The following is a 20,764-nucleotide window of genomic DNA, read 5'->3' as shown; positions in this document are numbered from 1 at the left end:
ACTTCCATCCTTAGATTTACTCATGGGGGAGAAAAAGGGTTCTTTGTGGCTCGAATGAACCTTTTAACATTTGAACACTGATAAAAAGTAAAAATTGGGTAATTAAACAATTATTTAATATTAGGTGTGTGATGTGGGCGTTACCCAGCAAGTCTACGTGCCGAGCATCAGCTACATCCAGACTGCGTCACCCTGTCAGGGTTTAGTCACAGCATCCGGCACCAGAACCACGAGGAATTTTCCTACCACATTTTAGTCATTAAACTTGAACACTAGGTGCATTTGATTTGGACTTAAAGTACATATTTAGGCTGTATAGAATCATAAAGGGAATATTTAAACAACAATAATAATATATGATTATATGTATTGTATTGTATGTATTATATGTGTATTGTATTGTGTGTACTATATTATAATATGATCATAAGCAGAAATTATTACATGGAAGGCTTCTGATTCATTAGCAAAATGAGCTATACTGATTAATATCAGAGTACGGTCGACTTTCGCATTTTAAAAACAATATGAAGTATAGAAAGTCATCCTTATTGTTAAAGAAACAGATCTTCCAGGTAACTTTTGTATGACGTCAGAGCAGTAAGTGTGTGGTGTGCTTGCTTTAGTGATGCTGTGCAAACCTAAGCATCGCCTATGGCCGCCACTGACGCAGTGTGTGTGTGTGAGAGAGAAGCAGTGTATGACCTTGAGAGAGAGAAGGACTCTGTAAACTACGACGCCTGGTGTCTAAGAGAAGAACAGCACTAGTTGTATTGCTTCCTTCCCCCCCCCCCCAACAGTTCCCAGTTTGCTTGGTTATGTACACTGCAAGATCTCAAATTATACCTTTATATCTTAAAATACAATACCTATATTGTATAAACCCTAGCCAAAGCATCTGCAAAAATAATCTGTTTAAAGCAGGTATTCATCTCAGTTCATCATATTTTGTAATAGACGTGTATTTGAAATGTTTATCAAATAATAAAGACGTGAAACAGTTGCTAAGAATAGATAATGAAATAGAAAAAAAAGACCTGAGGTATACTATAGGACTATACCACTTCCCACCAGCAGAGGTCATGCTCTCCTTGAGTTCTAGCTTGACCTCTAACCCCAGCTTCCTTCCTCATTTCACATATCTTACACATATACAAAAGTGCAGAAGTGTACTTTCTTTCTCGATAGTGCTCAAAAACCCCGTTATTATGCAGTTCTCCCAGATTCCGGGTCAGGTGGATGAAAACAACTCGAACAGCTCGAGCTCCTTATTATCTGTGTGAAATGAGCCCTGAATTGATGGCCTAGATGATAAACCATAGTGCAATGAATGATATCAATGAGCACCTACTTGGAGGAAAATACAAGCCTGAAGAACTGGTGGCCAGGATGACAACTACCTCCTGAATATCAGCAAGACAAAGGAGATGATAGTGGACTGCCGTATTAAGCAGGAGAAGAGGTACCACCCCCTTTAGATCAACAGAGTACCAGTGAAGAATGTGGTACTGGACCAAGGCCAGGAAGAGAGCGATGGACCTCAGCCATCTGAAAAATGGACCTTTCTCTCTGTTGTGTTCAGGGAAGCGATTCCTCTCCCTGAAGGCCAAAACAGAAAGAATGAGGAGGAGGTTCTTCCCACACATGATTCGGGAGATCAAACAAGACAACATCTTAGATTTGGATTTGTTTGTATTTGCTTGCACAAGACCTACACCCAGTCCATTCCTGTAAATATACCCTTAAGATCCTCATTTATAAATATTTGTATGTTAGTATTTTCACTGGAACTCAATATAGCACATTGCTGACTTACACATACACATATCTGTTTATCTATCATTGACCTCCTTTCTGTTACATTTCTTTTCCTACATCTATGTAAATATAATCTGCTTAATATATATTATGTTTCCAGACAGTCTAAAAATGTATTCCTTGCACTTTGTATTGTGTGTGTAGAATTTTGTAATAGCTTCAGGTCACCATGGACACTTAATCATGTGCTATGGTCTGCTCAATGTCCCCTCAGTATTCTCAGCCTTAGTAAATGAAGTCCACTGTAAGTAGATAAACCACTTTAAAGCACACAAATACTATTTTGATTTATTTCACATCTGGGCAGGAACCTATTAAACACATTCTCCATAAGCGTCTACAAAAATGACTATATGTAAAACCCTGAGAAGTTCATAAAAATTCCATCTCGTTCCTTGCATATATTATAGATGTCCAGGGAGTTAATAGTGTAGAACTATATGTTGACCTCAAAAGAAGAAATGACTGATCTGGAGTAAAACAATTTCCCTGAATACAGTCAATCTCAGTGTCTGTCACTGAAATGCTAGGGACTGTCACTAGAGTGTGGCAGAAAAGGAAAGTGTAAAAAAACGTGTTGCAGTCTTATATATCACAGAAAAATATAAAACAAGATATATAGGTTATATACCTAGCACTGCATAGCTTTGCCACTGGTATTAATGTATTAAATCCCTGTTGTACTGAAGAAATGATCTATTTCTCTCTCTCTCTCTCCTCATTATTACTGAAATAAGTTTTAAGCAATTATCCATTTTTAACAATACAAACTTGAAAAGAACAACAAAACAAGCATCACGTACAATCAATTAAGAATTAACAATTACACCCCAATCATTAAAACAAAATGAAATAAACAAATAAATAAATCGGGTGGAAAAATAAAAGAATAAAAATAAATAAATAAACAAAAAAATAAACTAAACAGAAGGCAGAGATTTCAGAGACTTAAAATATGAGATAAAAGATTTCTTAAAGAAGCTACTCTTCCCAGAACATCTAATCTTTTCTAGTTTGAGAAAAAACATGGTATCTACAAGCCATTGAGATGTAGTAGGAGGCTTATCAGATTTCCAGTGGAGTAGAATACGATGTGGTACTGTATGTTTTTCTGTATTTTTTCAAAAATAGTTACAGCACATTTGCCGTACCTACACAGTAAGGTGCAGTAATCTGCCAATACCGTAAATATAAATATAAATATCAAAATTTGTAAACCACATTTATAGTAGTATGATATTTATAGTATTGTTTGAACACAGTGCTTTATTACAGTATTTAATGCTGGACTGCAATGTGCTTTAATGGAGCTGTACACTTTACACTTCACAATTCAAAAGGCAAGTCTACTCTTGTCTGCCATTTTAGTCACATCCTTTAGAATAAAAGCTTGAAGGTCCATAAACAGCATAAGATGTTGATATAAATCCATTGATGAAACAACATTGCATGTAAACTAGTTAGGGAACTAATGTATTAAACGTGAATAGTCAAGAACACAGCTTGATAAACAGATGTCTGATTATTCTTAATTTAAAATGGAAAAATTTTTCATATAAATATTAACCTTCCTGGAAGTATTGCCACATACTGTAATGACACATATAGACGGATTAAAACATGCGCATGTTGTGTTTAGACGCCGGCTACTAATGGGGTTACTTGCAAATATTTTGAATTATTCACTAATATTTATGCAACGAGTGACGTAACTTAGAATAAAGTAGAAATAATAGTTTATTCATGTGTCCTTTCAGTTAACTATGTCATGTAATATCTGAGACGTCTTTGTCACCTCGTCACTTTACACCTTTTGTCACTTGGTCACATTATACCTTACTTCAATACAGTACAATGCTTTGTTTACACCATTCTGTTCACTCTCTCTCTCTCTCTCTCTCTCTCTTTCCTTGACTCGTATATTGCATTTGTTCAATGGATTATCGTTGTATTTATTGAATTCTATTTTATCATATTTGTTTATGCTCTATGGTTGTATGTGTGGTTGTATATCCTGTGCCTTATTTTATATGTAAGCAATTTATCCCAGCCTCACCCAAAGCGTTAGTGTACATATGCTTAACTTTGGCACAAGATGACACAAAAATAGCACTGCGAATATAGAAAACCATTTCTCCTATATATTGTTATTAACATTACCAATGCTCACTCGTCTCAGAAGGCTTTCAAGCTAACTTTGAACATAGCTGTGGGGATCTGTGCCCATTCAGGCATACTCAAGTTCTTCTACAAACTATGTGTTAATGGACCTCACTTTGTCTACAGGAGCATTGTTATTATAAAACAGTTTTGAGCCCCTGAGTTCCAGAGGAGGGAAATCTTAATACTACACTTTAACAAAGACATTTTATAAAGCTGTTTGCTTCTAAGTGTTTGAAGAAGAACCACATACTAAATGTCTTCTCTTGTGCATCCTGGCAATGGAAAAGTGCACTGGTAACAATTTGGATCAGGAATAGATAGGATGTATCATCCATTTTCATCATTTACAGCGACATTCTTTGACCTACAGCATGTAAACTCTGTATAAACACAGATGTTTGGCAGGTTTGGCTTGAGGGCACAGGCGTGTTAAAACCCGCCTCCATTCCCTTTTAACAACTGCTCCGGTCTGACTGTGCAAAACACACACAGAGATGCGCAATGGAGCTGTTCACTGCAATCATACATGCTGTCTCCCTGAGCTTTGTACTGGCTGGAGCTGGAGTACACTGGACATATAAAGGCAAGTACTACTGCTTTTGTAACTTAGATACAAATAGTCAATTTACACCTGCATTATTATAGTGCTGGCCCTATATAAGCACTTTAGTCTTGAGATAGAAGAACTGAATTGTGTTGTGTGTGACATTTACAACCTGACTAACAAATTGTATTAGACATTTATGTAGAGTGACAGTGGGGTGAAGTCATCCCTTTGGGAAAACGGATTACAATATGACCTAAAGCACAAACTGCATGCTTAGAAATAAAATTGTACCACTGTATTGTCACTCTGGTGGTACCCATATATTATTAAATGTCTTTTATTTTTAAATGTGGATCTATTATTTTGTGACAATAATGACATTTTGTGGAAAGATTTAAAGTTACACTATGTACATTAGGTAAAAGAGACATGCAAATAAGTGTATAAGTGTACCATTCAGAGACAAGGGAAGGTATAGTTTAGTATACTTTTTGTGAGGGTGTGGGAAAAGTTGTACTTGTGGATATTTGAGGTTTCTGCAGCACAGTGCTATGTTTTTGTTTTCACCCTAGCTGGATGGTGCTATTTATTACCGTGTCACTAAATGATTTTTTAACAAAAAAGAAAATATATATATAATATTATTTTCAAGCTTTATTTGCCAGAATCTCTTAAGGCGCAACTACAAGCGACACTTTATTTAAAAAGAATGCCAAATAAAGGCTTGGGTCTGTTTCTCAGCCTCAACACATGGACCTGTTTTCCAGACAGAAGATGAAAATGTTTTATATGATAAGGCTCTCTATTTCGCAGAGGGCTCTCTGGATCAGATCCACTGGCCAGATGAATATCCTGCGTGCGGTGGCCGTAAACAATCTCCCATCGACATCAAGCGGCGCAATGTACGTTTCAACCCACACATGCTACAGCTGGAGATGACCGGATATGGAGAGATGAGGCACGGCAACTTCCTCATGATCAACAACGGACACTCGGGTAAATGTCTCCACATTACTGTATCTGTACTGTGTCCATACTACAAATGCTTATGAAATGTTAAGTAGGTTCAACGAAAATAGTGACCCACATCAGTACATGTAGATGATTCCTCAGATATTTAAGCAGCTCTGATTCTAATTCAGCACTAAACAAACCTAACTCAACTTACAAATCTGGTTAGGCCATTTCTTACCTGTCAAGCCGTTTCTTCTTCACTTCACATGAATGGAACAAGGTGCAAGTTTCCCATCCCACCTCCATGCATGCCAGGACAAGTGGGGCGTATATAAAATTGCTTGTCATTGCACACCTCTACAACTACACACCTCAGCTGGCTACCAATAAGCCATGTGAATATATATATATATATATGTGTGGATTTTCCCCAGAAAATCCAGATTTCTCTCTTTCTCTCTGATTTTATAATCATGATAAAAGACCTTGTAACATGTAAGATAACTGATTGAAACAAAGCAAAATCATGTTTGGATTCACTTATTCAAATAAATGACTACAAAGAGAGAAATTGGAAATTCAGGGCAAGAATAAGACTCCTCCATTCCTTCCTTTTTTATGACTCTTCGTCTGAACACTCTAAATGTGGATTTCATGTTTTCAGTGTTGATCAGAGTATGATATTCTTGAGATTTCTCCCTTTTTGGTTTCACCAGTCCAAATTAACCTTCCACCCACCATGGTGATAACAAAGGGCTTGCCAAACTGCTACACAGCTGTTCAAATGCACTTACACTGGGGTGGATGGGACCTGGAAGCCAGTGGGGCTGAACATACTGTGGATGGTATCCGTTATATGGCAGAAGTAAGATGTTTTGTTGTTTTTAATATCACTGTTCTGCTCATCATGTTCACCTGAGGTATAGCAATTTGAGTGTGAAGTCAAAAGCGACTATTAGTTTATTAATTTAACCCTCTTCCAGTGCTTAATTCAAGTCGTGGACAAATACCAGCCAATTCAGGCCTAATCCCATAACCTAACATGGAGAGCAACTGAAACTAATCCATCTCTAATGCGCTCCTGTACGATCTTTATGAGAGCTGAGAGCACTAATTTTTGTGGCCTGGTGTGTTTCACAGCTTCATGTGGTCCACTACAACTCTGATAAGTACAAAAGCTTTGATGAGGCTAAGGATAAACCTGATGGTCTGGCAGTGTTGGCCTTTTTTTATGAGGTAAGTGATTAATCTTAACATACTGTATCTGAAAAATGAGCAAAAGTATATATTTTTTAACAAATTCATGTGAGTATAACACTGCCATCTTGTGGAAACAGAGCAAATGCAATCTTTGTAAATAAATTGCATTGTTTAAAACATTATAAATAATTTCATATGCATGTTAATGTGAATGATTTACTATTTAACTTTAACTAGTTAACCAGGTTTCTTATAACTTATACATATATGGAATTCCAAAGCACTGATTTGTAGACCTGAAAATATGGAAATTTAGAAAAATATTGCTGTCAGTATTATTTACATCGAACACAATGAGGTCTAAATTCTTCCAACTAATTCATAAGGATATTGCATAGGAATATCATATGATCTTATTCATATGGTTTGTCTTGTCAGCTAAGTGGTTGAAATTTAGCAAAAGATATTGCACATACTCTGTTAAGTCTGCTTGTTTTTTCTACTAGAATGTGCCAGAAACCTAGTAACTCACTGTAATTAGTCTCTTTGCAGTTATTAACAGTACTATGACCTGCTAATTCTTTTACTAGTAGCTGGAACAAGAACAAATATTGAGGCAATTTCTCTAAAATGTAAGTGCAGTGCAAGGTCAGGCACTCTCCTAAATGAGGCCATTGATCTAGTCATTGTTGGCTCTCTGGCTTCTTCTTTTTTTAATCCCAGAAGAATATATTCAGGCCACCCTGCCTAGTTTCAGTGTTAGTGCCTGGCTGTGGTAACAGTGCTGCTACATGCTTTCTCCTCAGCTGCATTATGCACTCTCTTTTGCTCACAGTTTCTGCTTGTGCTCAAGCTTTTAGCATTGATTTACGAAACATCGATTTGCACAAGCATATGGATAAATGGATCTACTGTCAGATTGACAATAATAACTTTTTGATATGTGTTTTTCCTGATATCTAGGATGGGCATTTTGAGAACACATACTACAGTGATTTCATTAATAACCTGGAAAACGTCAAATATGCAGGTACCTAATATACAGTATGTTACCACAGACATTTTACATTAAACCTCAGTCCTCATACACTTCCTTTCCATAACCTTTCTCAGGGCAGTCCATGAATATTTCTACTCTAAACGTCCGTTCCATGCTGCCTGAGAACCTCGCTCATTTCTTCAGATATGAGGGTTCTCTCACGACGCCACCATGCTACGAGAGCATCCTGTGGACTGTATTTGATACCCCCATCACCCTGTCCCATAACCAGGTATTTCATCCTTAGAATACATTTTAAAATATTACAAAAAGCCTGAAATGCATCTCTAATTAATGCCAGTAACTTACAGATCAGGAAGCTGGAGAGCACACTTATGGACCTGGAAAATAAGACCTTGTGGAATGACTACCGCATGGCACAACCTCTCAATGACCGAGTGGTAGAGTCTTCATTTCTTCCTCGCCTGGGCAAAGGCAGTATGTACATCATCTCACAGCACTTTCTATTAAAAAGCTGTTTTTAACATTTTTTAAAAATGAATGAATTAATTTTTAAAATAATTTTGTGTGTAGTTGCATTTTTAAAAAAAATATTTTTAATTATACAACTAAATTAAAATTATAATATTAATAATAGTATTAATATTATTATATTATATTATATTATATTATATTATATTATATTATTATTAATAATACACAATTATTATAATTTATAATATATTTTTATTATTTTTATCTCATCAGCATTTTGTAGGCAAGAGGAGATTGAGGCAAAGCTTTTAAATATTGAAGGCATGATTACTTCTCTTGGAAAACATGTATACTCAGGTATGATTTACTCAGTGTGCCAACACAATTTTTGAAATGGCTTTCTTTTAGATAACAATAGATAAAAACTAGTCATTGTGCAAATCATTCACCTACCTTGCTTGTTGTTTAGATGGTGGTAATAGGCCTAACAGCAAAGGTAAGTATACATTTGATTTTTTTTCAAGGTTCCAATTAGTGAATGTGCCATAAAAGACTAACATCTCTGTCCTCCTTTTTCCACTTAAGAACCACAAGCGATATTCCCACTAGTGCTTCACTTCTCTGCAAGCAATCTAGAGAGTTATGCTCTGATAAACCTGGCTCAGCCAATGAACCTGCACTCCTTTACAGTGTGCATGAACCTGCGTATGCACCACCATTCTGTGCACACTGTACTTTCCTACTCCACCACCAAAAATGAAAACGAACTCACAATCTCTATGGGCTACGAGGTGGGGCTCTGGATCGGAAATGAGTTTGTCAACCTTCCCCATGAGGTGCGCCCCCGTGCCTGGGCACATTACTGCCTGACCTGGGCTTCACACACAGGAGGGGCAGAGCTCTGGGTGAATGGTGTTGTTGGAGAGGAGCAGTACCTGCGAGCCGGTTACACCATTCCTCCCGGTGGTGACCTCATCCTGGGAAAGGACCAGGATGGCTTCTTGGGAATCTCTGATTCGGATGCATTTGTGGGCTATATGACTGATGTGAATATATGGGATTATGTGCTGGGTCCTGAGGAGATCCAAGAGGAGATGAACTGTGAGAAAAAGTCGGGGAAAGGAAACGTGCTAAATTGGGGTGTCACTCACATGAGTCTGTATGGAGGAGTCCAGCTGGAGACTGAACACAAGTGCTCCTGATTCAACACATTAAGTTCTTCTAAATGGCCTGAATAACACAATGTTAATGTTCCCTCTTTCTAAAGCACTGACTATTGATCATTATTGCTTTAGGTTTCAAGTATGATGTCAATTTTGTACTTACAATTCTAAGATCACAAACATCTACATATCTACAAGCATTCAATACACTTTCTAAAAATTACTTGCAAATTTTATTAGGATATGTTTTTTTTAAATAAAGTAACATAAAAAATATGTTTTTTTTGTCCAACATGTAAAACTGATTTGAAGTTACATTTTATGAATACCAGTATTAAATAACTGTGTACTAATTTCAGCAGTCCTTTGGATAATCTAATGAGAAAAAAAAACATGAGAAATAGTCCAAGATTATTAAAGCAGGTCTTTTGACTGGTCATTTCAGCAGTTACATATTATTAGTTTCATTAAAGGATTTTACATGGAGTATCAGTGAAACTGTGTACTACACTAAATGTTTGCTGGACTTGGTAGAAAGCATGAAGTAATCATTAATAATAAGTAAAAAAAAGCATGTCAACAGAATGTGAAACTTCATTCTGATTCATTCAAATGTTGCTACACCACATTTTAGAACTTGGTCTCAGCTTCCAAAACAGACAGCTTGTAAAACTGTACTGCGGACATGTAATACCAGCAGAACCAGGATTTGTTCTACTATAATTATGCTGGCTATTTAACATAAACCCTAGGTGCAGTCTCACAATGTCAGACATATAATTAAGTTTTGAGCTGATATGTGGTCTTTAGGAAGCAGACCAATGTTCTTCAACACCTGATGCCATTTATAATCTGCAGTCTGCATTCTAGTCAAAGTGCAGTTAAGTGAAACGAGACACAACATTACAGTACAATTTCAATCCAAAATACTGGAGTTCCAGACCTAGACTAAAGGTCTGATATATACAAAACAACACTCAGTAAGCCATCCTGTGTTTACAATGGTGTAATTATGTCCTTTTCATGGTCTGTCACTCCAGTTTCTTGCATCCTGCAATCCTCATCTTCTACCACAATCTCCACTTTGTTCCTCTTAGTAAACAGCTTGCTGATCTCCAAGAAGGTGGCACCCTTAGTTTCTGGGATGACCAGCCAAATGTAGATGAGTGTGGCGAGGCAGATGCCAGCAAAGACGATAAAGCTGAAGGCCCCCAGGTTTTTCTATAGAAAGCACACAGGGAAAAGCTTAGGAATGTGGTCCTGTTCATTAGCTGTTGTTTTGACTATTATGATACTATTTTGTCCCAGGGTGTATTCATTCTAAGAGCTTAAAACTCTCAAATGACACTGGAGATCCTTCAGACAACCAGAGTGTTACAAATTCAAGGATATGAGCAATTAGGATATAATGAAATATTTAGTGTGTTTGCATTTTGGATTGAACTCTGACCTCTAAGAAGGGGAAGATCAGGCCTATGGTGAAGTTTGACAGCCAGTGCACAGAGCCTGCCACCATAAAAGCTGCAGGTCTTGAGGACTGGCGGAAAATCTCAGTGGTAATCACGGTAGGAATTGGACCTGTAGGAGGGAGTAAGCATCAGAAGCCTTTTACTTCTTTTTCTTTTTTCAGAATAATGTTCACTGAGAAAATAGAGGAATGGATTTAAGATTCTACTTCATGTGTGTCATGCAGTGACACTTAATATCCCAAAAGGAGGCTTTAGAGAAAATAAATCGAGAACCACATGGATTATATGAGATCAAATGTGCACTTACTTGGGCCTATGGCGTGGCCAATGACATAAATGATGACACAGGCGATGCTGACATAGGGCATCCACTGCAGGCTCTCCTAGGATAGTCCAGCGCTCTATTAATGCACTGTAACTTTTTCACGTTTATGAACATCCTTCTGACACTGACTAGACAAAGAACTGCTGCAACAGCATGTTCTCCATTCCAGATTTTCAGGCCTCTATTTATGACATCTATCACACTCCAGTGATGATATTTATTACAGTGGTGGGCCTGCAGGCACTAACGGTGAAATTGAAAATGATTTTGAGTGCTCTTCTGGGAGATTAGTGTTGTGGGTTGTACCTGCAGTCTGAGAGCTACAGTAAGGATCACACAGGCTACACAACAGATCCCGAACCCAATCAGAAGCAGCAGCTTCCTGCCCGAGGCTTCCACTATAAACACCTATGCAATAGCAAAACACACTCATGAATAACGAGTCATGTAAAGCACCTTGGTCATGGTGTAATTTAACACTTACTGCAGCAATGCTCATGAGGACATTTACAGATCCTGTTCCAACAGTCACATACTGAATGTGGTTCTCTTTCACTCCGGCTGAAGAGAAGATGCTGTCCGCATAGTAATAAATCTGCGGATAGACTTGAGATTCATTCTCAGTAAAGTTACATATTAAACCAGCTGCAAACAAAATCATACTGGTGTGCATTAAAAGCACATGGAAAGATGTAACAGGAAAGAATGGTGCTCTGAGCGGTTTGCAATCGGTGTGATGTGGCTTACGGCGTTGACTCCTGATAACTGCTGGCCCATGTTCATGATGATTATGGACAACAGCTGCCAGCGCAGAGAGCGGAGGGTGAAGAGCTTGAGCACAGAAAGCTGGCCCTCGGCTCTCTCTGACTGCTCTTCAAGTCGCATCTCTGTCATCTCCTCTTCTACGTCCTTCCATCCTCTCAGACGCTGCAGTGCTGCAACACAGCAAAGCACACTCTATCCTATATAAGGTTTGACATTATTTAGCTTATAAAGACATGAAAGAAATAAATTTTTTAAAAATATGTAAAAACACCAATTTGCCTTTGACTTGCACGTTGTGAGCTTGTTTGTACATAATTTGTACATACACCGATCAGGCATAACATTTTGACCACCTGCCTAATATTGTGTTGGTCACCCTTTTGATGCCGAAACAGCCCTGACCCCTCATTCACTGTGTATTCTGACACCTTTCTATCAGAACCAGCATTAACTTTGAGCTTGTCTGTTGGATCGGATCACACAGGCCAGCCTTCACTCCCCACGTGCATCAATAAGCCTTGATCAGTGTTCCTTCCTTGGACCACTTTTGATAGATACTGACCACTGCAGATCGGGAACACCCCACAAGAGCTGCAGTTTTGGAGATACTCTGATCCAGTCGTCTAGCCATCACAATTTGGCCCTTGTCAAACTCGCTCAAATCCTTACGCTTGCCCATTTTTCCTGCTTCTAACACATTACCATTGAGGAAAAATTTGCTGCATAATATATCCCACCCACTAACAGGTGCCATGATGAGTAAATAATCAGTGTTATTCACTTCACCTGTCACTGCTCATAATGTTATGCCTGATCAGTGTATAATATGCACTCTTAATATTATTAGATGTTTAAAATAGTCCTAATTTAAAAACTGGAAACTAACATGCACTAGTAGAAGGCTAGTTTTAGGTCTTATTTTAGGTCTTATGTGTGTGTGTTGAGCTGTAACTGGATTGAAGGTTTGGCAGAAACCTGGCAGCCCTGATTAAATATTGGCACTTTAATGTGCATATTGATGGGAAATACGTCTGCTTTTGAAGGCACACACAGTTGAAGGTAATTCTTGGTCACACTTGCTTCTTTACTTCATTTCGGAAATAATTAATAATATAATGATACCAGTTCTGGCGTTATTGTCATCGCCCCGCTGAATGAGCATGTAGCGAGGACTCTCAGGGCAGAAGGGCAACAGAAGCAGTTCGAGGAGAGCAGGAACTCCAGTGAGACCCAGCATGATGGGCCAACCTACAGAGAGGACAGAACACCACAAATTCACTTGTCCTAGCACTCCTGTATACATAATCCACAAAATATAATAAATAATCTACAATATTTATGACTTCACAGGTAGTAATGATAATATAACAATAGATATACACTATATTGCCAAAAGTATTCGCTCACCCATCCAAATAATCAGAATCAGGTGTTCCAATCACTTCCATGGCCACAGGTGTATAAAATCAAGCACCTAGGCATGCAGACTGTTTTTACAAACATTTGTGAAAGAATGGGTCGCTCTCAGGAGCTCAGTGAATTCCAGCGTGGAACTGTGATAGGATGCCACCTGTGCAACAAATCCAGTCGTGAAATTTCCTCGCTCCTAAATATTCCACAGTCAACTGTCAGCTGTATTATAAGAACGTGGAAGTGTTTGGGAACGACAGCAACTCAGCCACGAAGTGGTAGGCCACGTAAACTGACGGAGCGGGGTCAGCGGATGCTGAGGCGCATAGTGCGAAGAGGTCGCCAACTTTCTGCAGAGTCACTACAGACCTCCAAACTTCATGTGGCCTTCAGATTAGCTCAAGAACAGTGCACAGAGAGCTTCATGGAATGGGTTTCCATGGCCGAGCAGCTGCATCCAAGCCATACATCACCAAGTGCAATGCAAAGCGTCGGATGCAGTGGTGTAAAGCACGCCGCCACTGGACTCTAGAGCAGTGGAGACGCGTTCTCTGGAGTGACGAATCACGGTTCTCCATCTGACAATCTGATGGACGAGTCTGGGTTTGGCGGTTGCCAGGAGAACGGTACTTGTCTGACTGCATTGTGCCAAGTGTAAAGTTTGGTGGAGGGGGGATTATGGTGTGGGGTTGTTTTTCAGGAGCTGGGCTTGGCCCCTTAGTTCCAGTGAAAGGAACTCTGAATGCTTCAGCATACCAAGACATTTTGGACAATTCCATGCTCCCAACTTTGTGGGAACAGTTTGGAGCTGGCCCCTTCCTCTTCCAACATGACTGTGCACCAGTGCACAAAGCAAGGTCCATAAAGACATGGATGACAGAGTCTGGTGTAGATGAACTTGACTGGCCTGCACAGAGTCCTGACCTCAACCCGATAGAACACCTTTGGGATGAATTAGAGCGGAGACTGAGAGCCAGGCCTTCTCGTTCAACATCAGTGTGTGACCTCACAAATGCGCTTCTGGAAGAATGGTCAAAAATTCCCATAAACACACTCCTAAACCTTGTGGACAGCCTTCCCAGAAGAGTTGAAGCTGTTATAGCTGCAAAGGGTGGACCGACGTCATATTGAACCATATGGATTAGGAATGGGATGTCACTTAAGTTCATGTGCGAGTCAAGGCAGGTGAGCGAATACTTTTGGCAATATAGTGTATATCTACCATTCCACATATTATATATTCCAGTAGAAATCACTCAGTTTCTGTCCATTAGTGCAATTTGGATTAATAATCAATTAAACTCAACGGTGTGTATCTACTTTACCTTCTGTGTTACCAAGAATATTTCGGATACCAAACACCTGGGCAGTGAGGATGCCAATAGTAATGAAAAGCTGAGGCACAATCCCAATAGCTCCTCTGAGGTTCCTCGGGGCCAGTTCTCCTAAATACATTGGCACCACATTGGATGAAATGCCTGGAAAAGAGGCATAAATTTATGAAATCCTGTAATTGCATAAACGTCTGCAATTTGATTACGTATCAATGAGCAAAGATCTACCCACCAGCACAGATGCCCACAAAGAAGCGACCCACGACAATAATCTCAAAAGATCCCAGCACCTCACTCACACCCATCATTATAGCAGGACCGATGGAGAAGATGTTATTAAACAGCAAGGTACCTTTCCTATGAATAAATGTGACAGATGTATGATGGTGTAATTAGTGGAGGGAATATGAAGTAGTACCCAGCAATGTAATATAGAGCATAACATTAACACCACATAACCTATCATTAAAAATAACGAATGCTACTCTTTAATTAATATTGGTGTCACAAGAAAACTACTTTTTTAAAGAAATAGAAAGTTAAATTAAAAAATCACATAAAAAGTATCCTGCCAATAATGTCCTCAAAGGAAAGGTTACTGCATTTAAATTAACTCACAATCTAAAAAGTTATCTGAAATGTCTGTTGCTTCGCAAGTCAGAGGGCTACATAGTTAGTTGTTAGTTGAATCTGGCATTAGCAAAGACTAAACACAGGCTAACTTAGTTACATATGAAGATGAAGTTCATGTTATTTATTTATCTATTTTTTAATTTTTTTATTTAGCCTTTATTTTATTAGTAAAAGTACATCGAGATTAAAAAAGTTCTTTTGCAAGAGCCTGGCCAAGTCCTGGCCAAGCAATACAGCTCATGCAGGTTTAACAAATAGCAGCCGTACACACGCACACACACACACACACACACACACACAACAAACATATAAATTACAATATAATAAAATGAATAATGAGAAGAAGATCAATATCAGTACATAACTGAATCAGGCAAAGCAGCTACAGCCAGAAGCTTCTGTCCCCAAGCCATTTATAATCAGCTCGAATACCATGTCCATCAAGCTACCACTGCTGGGTCCTTGAGCAAGGCCCTTAACCCTCAATTGCTCAGTTGCTCATAAAATAGATAGAATAGATGTAAGTCACTCTGGATAAGGTGTCTGCCAAATGCCGTGACTGTAAATCAGCTCCTTAAGTTACAGCTCAGTTTTTCAGTGTCTTCTTAGGAAGCAAAGGAGATGCATATTTATAGATGTGGGTTTCCACATTTTACTACATGTACCACATACTATGTGTACACTGAGATGGACAGCAGATGCAGCAGATTGTTTTTTTTTCTCATATGTAAACTTGAATTTATGTCATGAGCCAATTATACATATATAGAAAATACGCCAAATTAATACTTAAGTACACTGTACAGTACATAAGTCCAAAAGTTTGATGCAATCTGTTGCATTATTATTTCCCTTCTCTGGAATTTAGAGACCCAAACGTATTCCAATATGGTACACAAAACAAGGTCCATGAAGACAGTGGAGACTTAACTTGCCGTGGTTGGAGTGGAAGAACTTTGCAGAGTCTTGACCTCAACCCGACTGAACACCTTCAAGATGAACTGAAATGCAGACTGGACCCCAGACCTCCTCACCCAACATCAGTGTCTGTCGTCAATAATGCACTTGTGGCTGAACGAGTACAAATCCCCAAAGCCACACTCCTTGGGAAAGCCCTAGGAAAGCCTTCCCAGAAGAGTGGCGATTATTATATCAGCAGAGAGGGAGTAACTCAGGAATAAGTGTGATGGTTAGGTGTCCACAACCTTTGGCTGTGTGTAGTGTATATTAAGTAGAATTATTTAACTATTGTCCTTCATTTGAATATGAAAACACCAAACATTTGTTGTAAGGTTATAATGCTTTTATAACATTTCACCTTGAGGACAGTATTCTATGAGGTAAATTGAATACACTTTAAAAAGTGTGGTTAAATATAGATTGGTTAAAGGTTCAGTTTTTCCCTCTGGCAGAACGATTTTCCTTTAATATACGATTCTTAAAGTTAAAGCCTTAATAATGAAACTTTTTCTAAGAGTATGGGATACATAAGCTTGCAGAATATCATTATTACTACCTCAGGACAAAAGAAATGAAGAAAATAACAAGACGATTATTTAAAAGGAACTGTTATTCAAAGGCTCTTTTGATAGTCGAGGGGTCTTTGGTTCCTAAAAAGGTTCTACCTTGAACCCTACCTGATAAAAAAAACACACCTTAAAAGCTCCAGCATTTATTAAGGCTAAGAGTTATGTGAATTAAAAGATCTGGTTACCTTCCAAAATTATTCACTAGCGGTGCCACCATGAGAGAGCCAAAGAACCCTCCCAGGGGGTACATAGACACAGTCAGGGACCACAGAAGAGTTTGCATATTTTTGGTGACCGTGCTATTGCGACTCTCGAACACACTGATGTAGAAACTCTTCATGTCCTGAAAGTCCATTTACATGCATTGGATTACGTTGAGAGAGTAAACAAAGACAATAAACAAAGAGAGTAAATATGTAAATTCAGAGCCAGTACTGGGGCTGGGGAGTTGATAACAGCCACGTTGTAGCCATACTGAAAAGACGAGCCAAACGCAGAGATCAGGGTCGCAAAAGCCAACAGCGGAGTGAGTTTCTGGAAGACAAGCACTTGTTTACAGATGTTTCTAGTTAAACTACACAACGTTTGACAAATCTTTCAGACAAATGATGTTGCTTGCAACATGAGACACCAGTAAAGAAATAACATTGTGAATAATAACAAGTGACTCACCCCTTTTCTTTCCCCCAGATTCTCCATTTAGATGTCTTTTGACGATGACAAAGTGAAAAACTCCTAATATAAGCTCTGATCGTGAGATAAATGCATGCAGATTTTTTTTTTTTTTAAATGTACTTTGTACATTGGCATCAGTGCTTGTGTGTTACTATTGGCTTGCTGAACAGATCACTGTTAAATCACATGCACACTGTGATAAAGCTTGGAGTGAGACCTGTGCGTGATAACAGGTCAATGATTAATAATAGTAGTAATCATTTTTTCCCTCAAGAATTTCAATCATTTGGAGGTTTAAGACAAATATATAGTAACGTTCTTGTCCATTTGTGAATCAAAATAGTGTAGATATTTATCTCAAGCCTCCAGCAGGATGGGAGGATAACATGTTTTGTTCAAATTTCGGTTGAAATTTCCAAAAATTTCGGGTCACAAACGGCACTTTAATCATGTAGGCCCACACACAGCGTGTATAGCAGACTGCTGAAGAAAAGATTATCAGATAAGATATTATCTCTAGGGCATGTCTGGAGTACATTCTGGCTGGAGTGCACCACCTTTCTTTAAGAACAGGGAGAGGAAACTAAATATCCTTTAAACTTCTGTCGGTGTATAGCATTTATGGTGCATTTTTTGATCCTTGACTCTAGCTAGATTGTTGTAACAGACACAGTTACTGTGTGTATAGTAGAGTGTACAGTGTGTGTGTATGTAGGTGTGTTTTATCCCCCTGAATCCTGGTCTATGTGTTTCATTGGTGCCCTGCTTTGCATCTCAGAAACAGACTTCAGTGTAGCCTGAGGCCAGTGTTTGAGAGAAAAACAGCACATGAAAATATACAAGCTTTTATCTAAACGCACATCTCATCTATGTGCTTATTGTTCTCTGATAGATCTAGCTGATGCTATTCATACTGGTAAATTACCTTTGACTCTGATACATGTACACACTTCGTAGGCTTAAAGTAAGTCCTGCTTTTTCTAATTCAGACACTAATCTGATGGAAAATCAGACTTCCCCCACCCTGACCTTATTCCGTCTTTGCCCGGAGAGAGCAATGAGAGCTCGGATGACAGCTGAAGCGTGTACGCAGTGTAAAGGCTTTTCGTCTGACAGGACAAGAGAGGAAACACTGAAGGCTGTTTGGAACTGGTTTGAATCCTTTGTCAGGTCTGGGTTAACCCCCCCAACCAACCCAACTTTGATCACTATAACAAGGAGTTGGCAGGAAAAGGAGGTCACGACCAGGCCATTTCCACTACCTTGGGGGAATTTCTAAAAGAAACCGTTCTTGTCTGATTAAGTCTGATTTCTCTTGGTGTGGAAGGTGGACACTGAACATGCAAAGCACACTGGCTCCCCCTACAGTCCTTAATGAAGATGAACAAGGCTGTGAGATGGCTGTGGAAACGTATAGACGTATGCAGCAAATGCTTTTATTGGCTGGCACTGTGACTCCATGACTCAGACTCACACTTCTGCAGTTACTGCAGTGGCTAATGGAGGCACAAAAAGCCTGTTATTATCATTTTGAATCAAGCCTGCTAACTTCAGTTTAACCTCATATTGCATCCTGCATTATTAACACTTTCATTACTTTAAGGCCATTTGTGTATAATTTATATTACTACTTATGTTGCAATAAAATCATTTTACAACAAAAATAATAATAACGAATCTCTCAGGCACTGTGTCCTCGTCCTCTCTGTCACCTTTGCTAACACATTACACATTTTTGCAAACAAACTGAATCTTAATGAACACATCTATTCACTCACAATCGCACAATGGGAGCCAGATTACCAAAGCTCAATGTCCTCTGTCCATGTGAGATATATGACCTCTTGTTTTCATATACAAAAGAACGTAAAGAACTCCTGGAAGGGGTAATAGAAGGATTACTCAATGTCAGGAGCGCAGAAAAAACCTTTAATGCAGTGTAGAATTAGGGTTTTACGCGCAATGCTCATTATACAGTGTAGGAGTCTTCTGATAGTAACAACAGTTCTGCACTGCTTGTGGATTTACTGCCTAACCAGCATTTTTCCAACTATATCTACGGTTATCCAGTTACGGTGGGATTGCATAAAAATTCTTCAAACAGAAATTTCTAAAGTAGTAACAAGACACTCTTTTAGCATACAGTTGGGAAAAATAGAGTATAGTAGAATATGATACCATAATGCAATAATGATGAAACCTAAAATATGTTTAATATGTGTAGGAGTCAAGTAACTATATACTCTTCAGTAAAAAACACACACACACACGTTTTTGGGAGGAAGGAGAAAATCAGCAAACCTAGTGGAAACCTATATACACAGTATGTAGTATCACCAGTAACTCTATCAATTTTGTTTCATTTTCAAGCATCAGTTCTTTAATTCACTGGTTGTGTGGTTATAATCCTTTTGTGTCCGAGTTTCCACTAATACTGTACGTTTATTCCATTTGTCAGCTCTGAAGGTCTTGTCATAATTCATTTTCGCAATGACATTGAACATGAGAGTTTAACTCTGTTAAAATGTTATGCCTTAAATAGAACTGAACGAAGTATACATATGTTTGCTGAGGGACAAAAAAAGGGCAAAAAATGAAGATACAAAATCTGATCTCCTAATATTTAGGCTGAATATTGTAACTGGTTTTCAAAAGGGACATGTCACTGCTTTTGTAAAATTAATATATAACATAATAAGTTATATGCATATATTTCCTTATCCAGAATCCAAGGGGAAGGTACACTCTTACACTTAGTGTTCATTAGACGTGTATACATCAGGTTTCCATGATACAATATGATTTCTCTTCTTGAGGCAATTATTAGATATTTATCAGTATCATGGAATGTGCCGTGAAACAATATTATATGACTTCGATTCATAAGTCAATGATGTATTTTATGACAATAACTGATTTGCTATAGTAGGCTTGATAATAAGAATACAATTAATTTATAATCAGTTATAATCAATTATAATCCCTAATAATCCATTAAGGTTTGATGCCTCAATTCATTTCATTTATTGCCTTTTAAATTGATGCATCAACCCAAATTGTCCAATCACCGCACCACTATAATGTACAATGTGTCAATAGCTGTAGGGTTTAAGTCAGAGCCTTTTTTGGCAGTTTTAATAATTCTAGAAAGGACAATGTCCATAAAAAACCCCTTTTAAACTCATTGTATTTAATCAGTGGTCTGGAAACAATGTCCTTAGTTAACTTTCATGCAATGGTGCTCTATGGCTTCAGCTCCAGCAGCTGTCGTTGCATAATCAGCAATATACAATCGGAATAAAGAA

General features: G+C 38.3%; 2 protein-coding genes across 3 annotated transcripts; one reads left to right on the top strand and one right to left on the bottom strand.

Annotated features, from left to right (window-relative positions):
- Positions 1 to 4,419: 4,419 nt before the first annotated feature.
- ca6 (carbonic anhydrase VI) lies at positions 4,420 to 9,682 on the top strand. Its single transcript, XM_058409706.1, has 10 exons — positions 4,420 to 4,564; positions 5,342 to 5,524; positions 6,199 to 6,347; positions 6,623 to 6,718; positions 7,646 to 7,712; positions 7,796 to 7,953; positions 8,033 to 8,159; positions 8,430 to 8,513; positions 8,626 to 8,652; positions 8,742 to 9,682. Exons 1-10 carry the CDS (start codon positions 4,483 to 4,485, stop codon positions 9,356 to 9,358), a joined length of 1,590 nt encoding a protein of 529 aa, XP_058265689.1. The 5' UTR covers positions 4,420 to 4,482; the 3' UTR covers positions 9,359 to 9,682.
- A 33-nt stretch (positions 9,683 to 9,715) lies between these two features.
- Positions 9,716 to 17,605, bottom strand: LOC131365828 (solute carrier family 2, facilitated glucose transporter member 5-like). Of its 2 annotated transcripts, XM_058409707.1 has the most exons (12): positions 17,457 to 17,605; positions 17,220 to 17,318; positions 16,970 to 17,127; positions 14,855 to 14,979; positions 14,614 to 14,766; positions 13,001 to 13,126; positions 11,861 to 12,048; positions 11,598 to 11,708; positions 11,420 to 11,521; positions 11,096 to 11,171; positions 10,770 to 10,897; positions 9,717 to 10,540 (listed from the first exon to the last, which is right to left on the bottom strand). In XM_058409707.1, the coding sequence occupies exons 1-12, from the start codon at positions 17,481 to 17,483 to the stop codon at positions 10,316 to 10,318; spliced, it is 1,518 nt and encodes a 505-aa protein (XP_058265690.1). In that variant the 5' UTR covers positions 17,484 to 17,605; the 3' UTR covers positions 9,717 to 10,315. The 2 variants fall into 2 exon arrangements, with proteins under 2 accessions (XP_058265691.1, XP_058265690.1); XM_058409708.1 differs by lacking the exons at positions 17,220 to 17,318; positions 17,457 to 17,605 and adding an exon at positions 16,191 to 16,380 and having other exon boundaries at positions 9,716 to 10,540; positions 16,970 to 17,109.
- Between the last annotated feature and the right edge of the window lie 3,159 nt (positions 17,606 to 20,764).

Source organism: Hemibagrus wyckioides, linkage group LG15, assembly GCF_019097595.1.
Source record: "Hemibagrus wyckioides isolate EC202008001 linkage group LG15, SWU_Hwy_1.0, whole genome shotgun sequence".
In the NCBI taxonomy this organism is placed as follows: Eukaryota; Metazoa; Chordata; class Actinopteri; order Siluriformes; family Bagridae; genus Hemibagrus; species Hemibagrus wyckioides.
The sequence above is the reverse complement of the archived record's forward strand: the minus strand, read 5'-3'. Positions and strand labels throughout refer to the sequence as shown.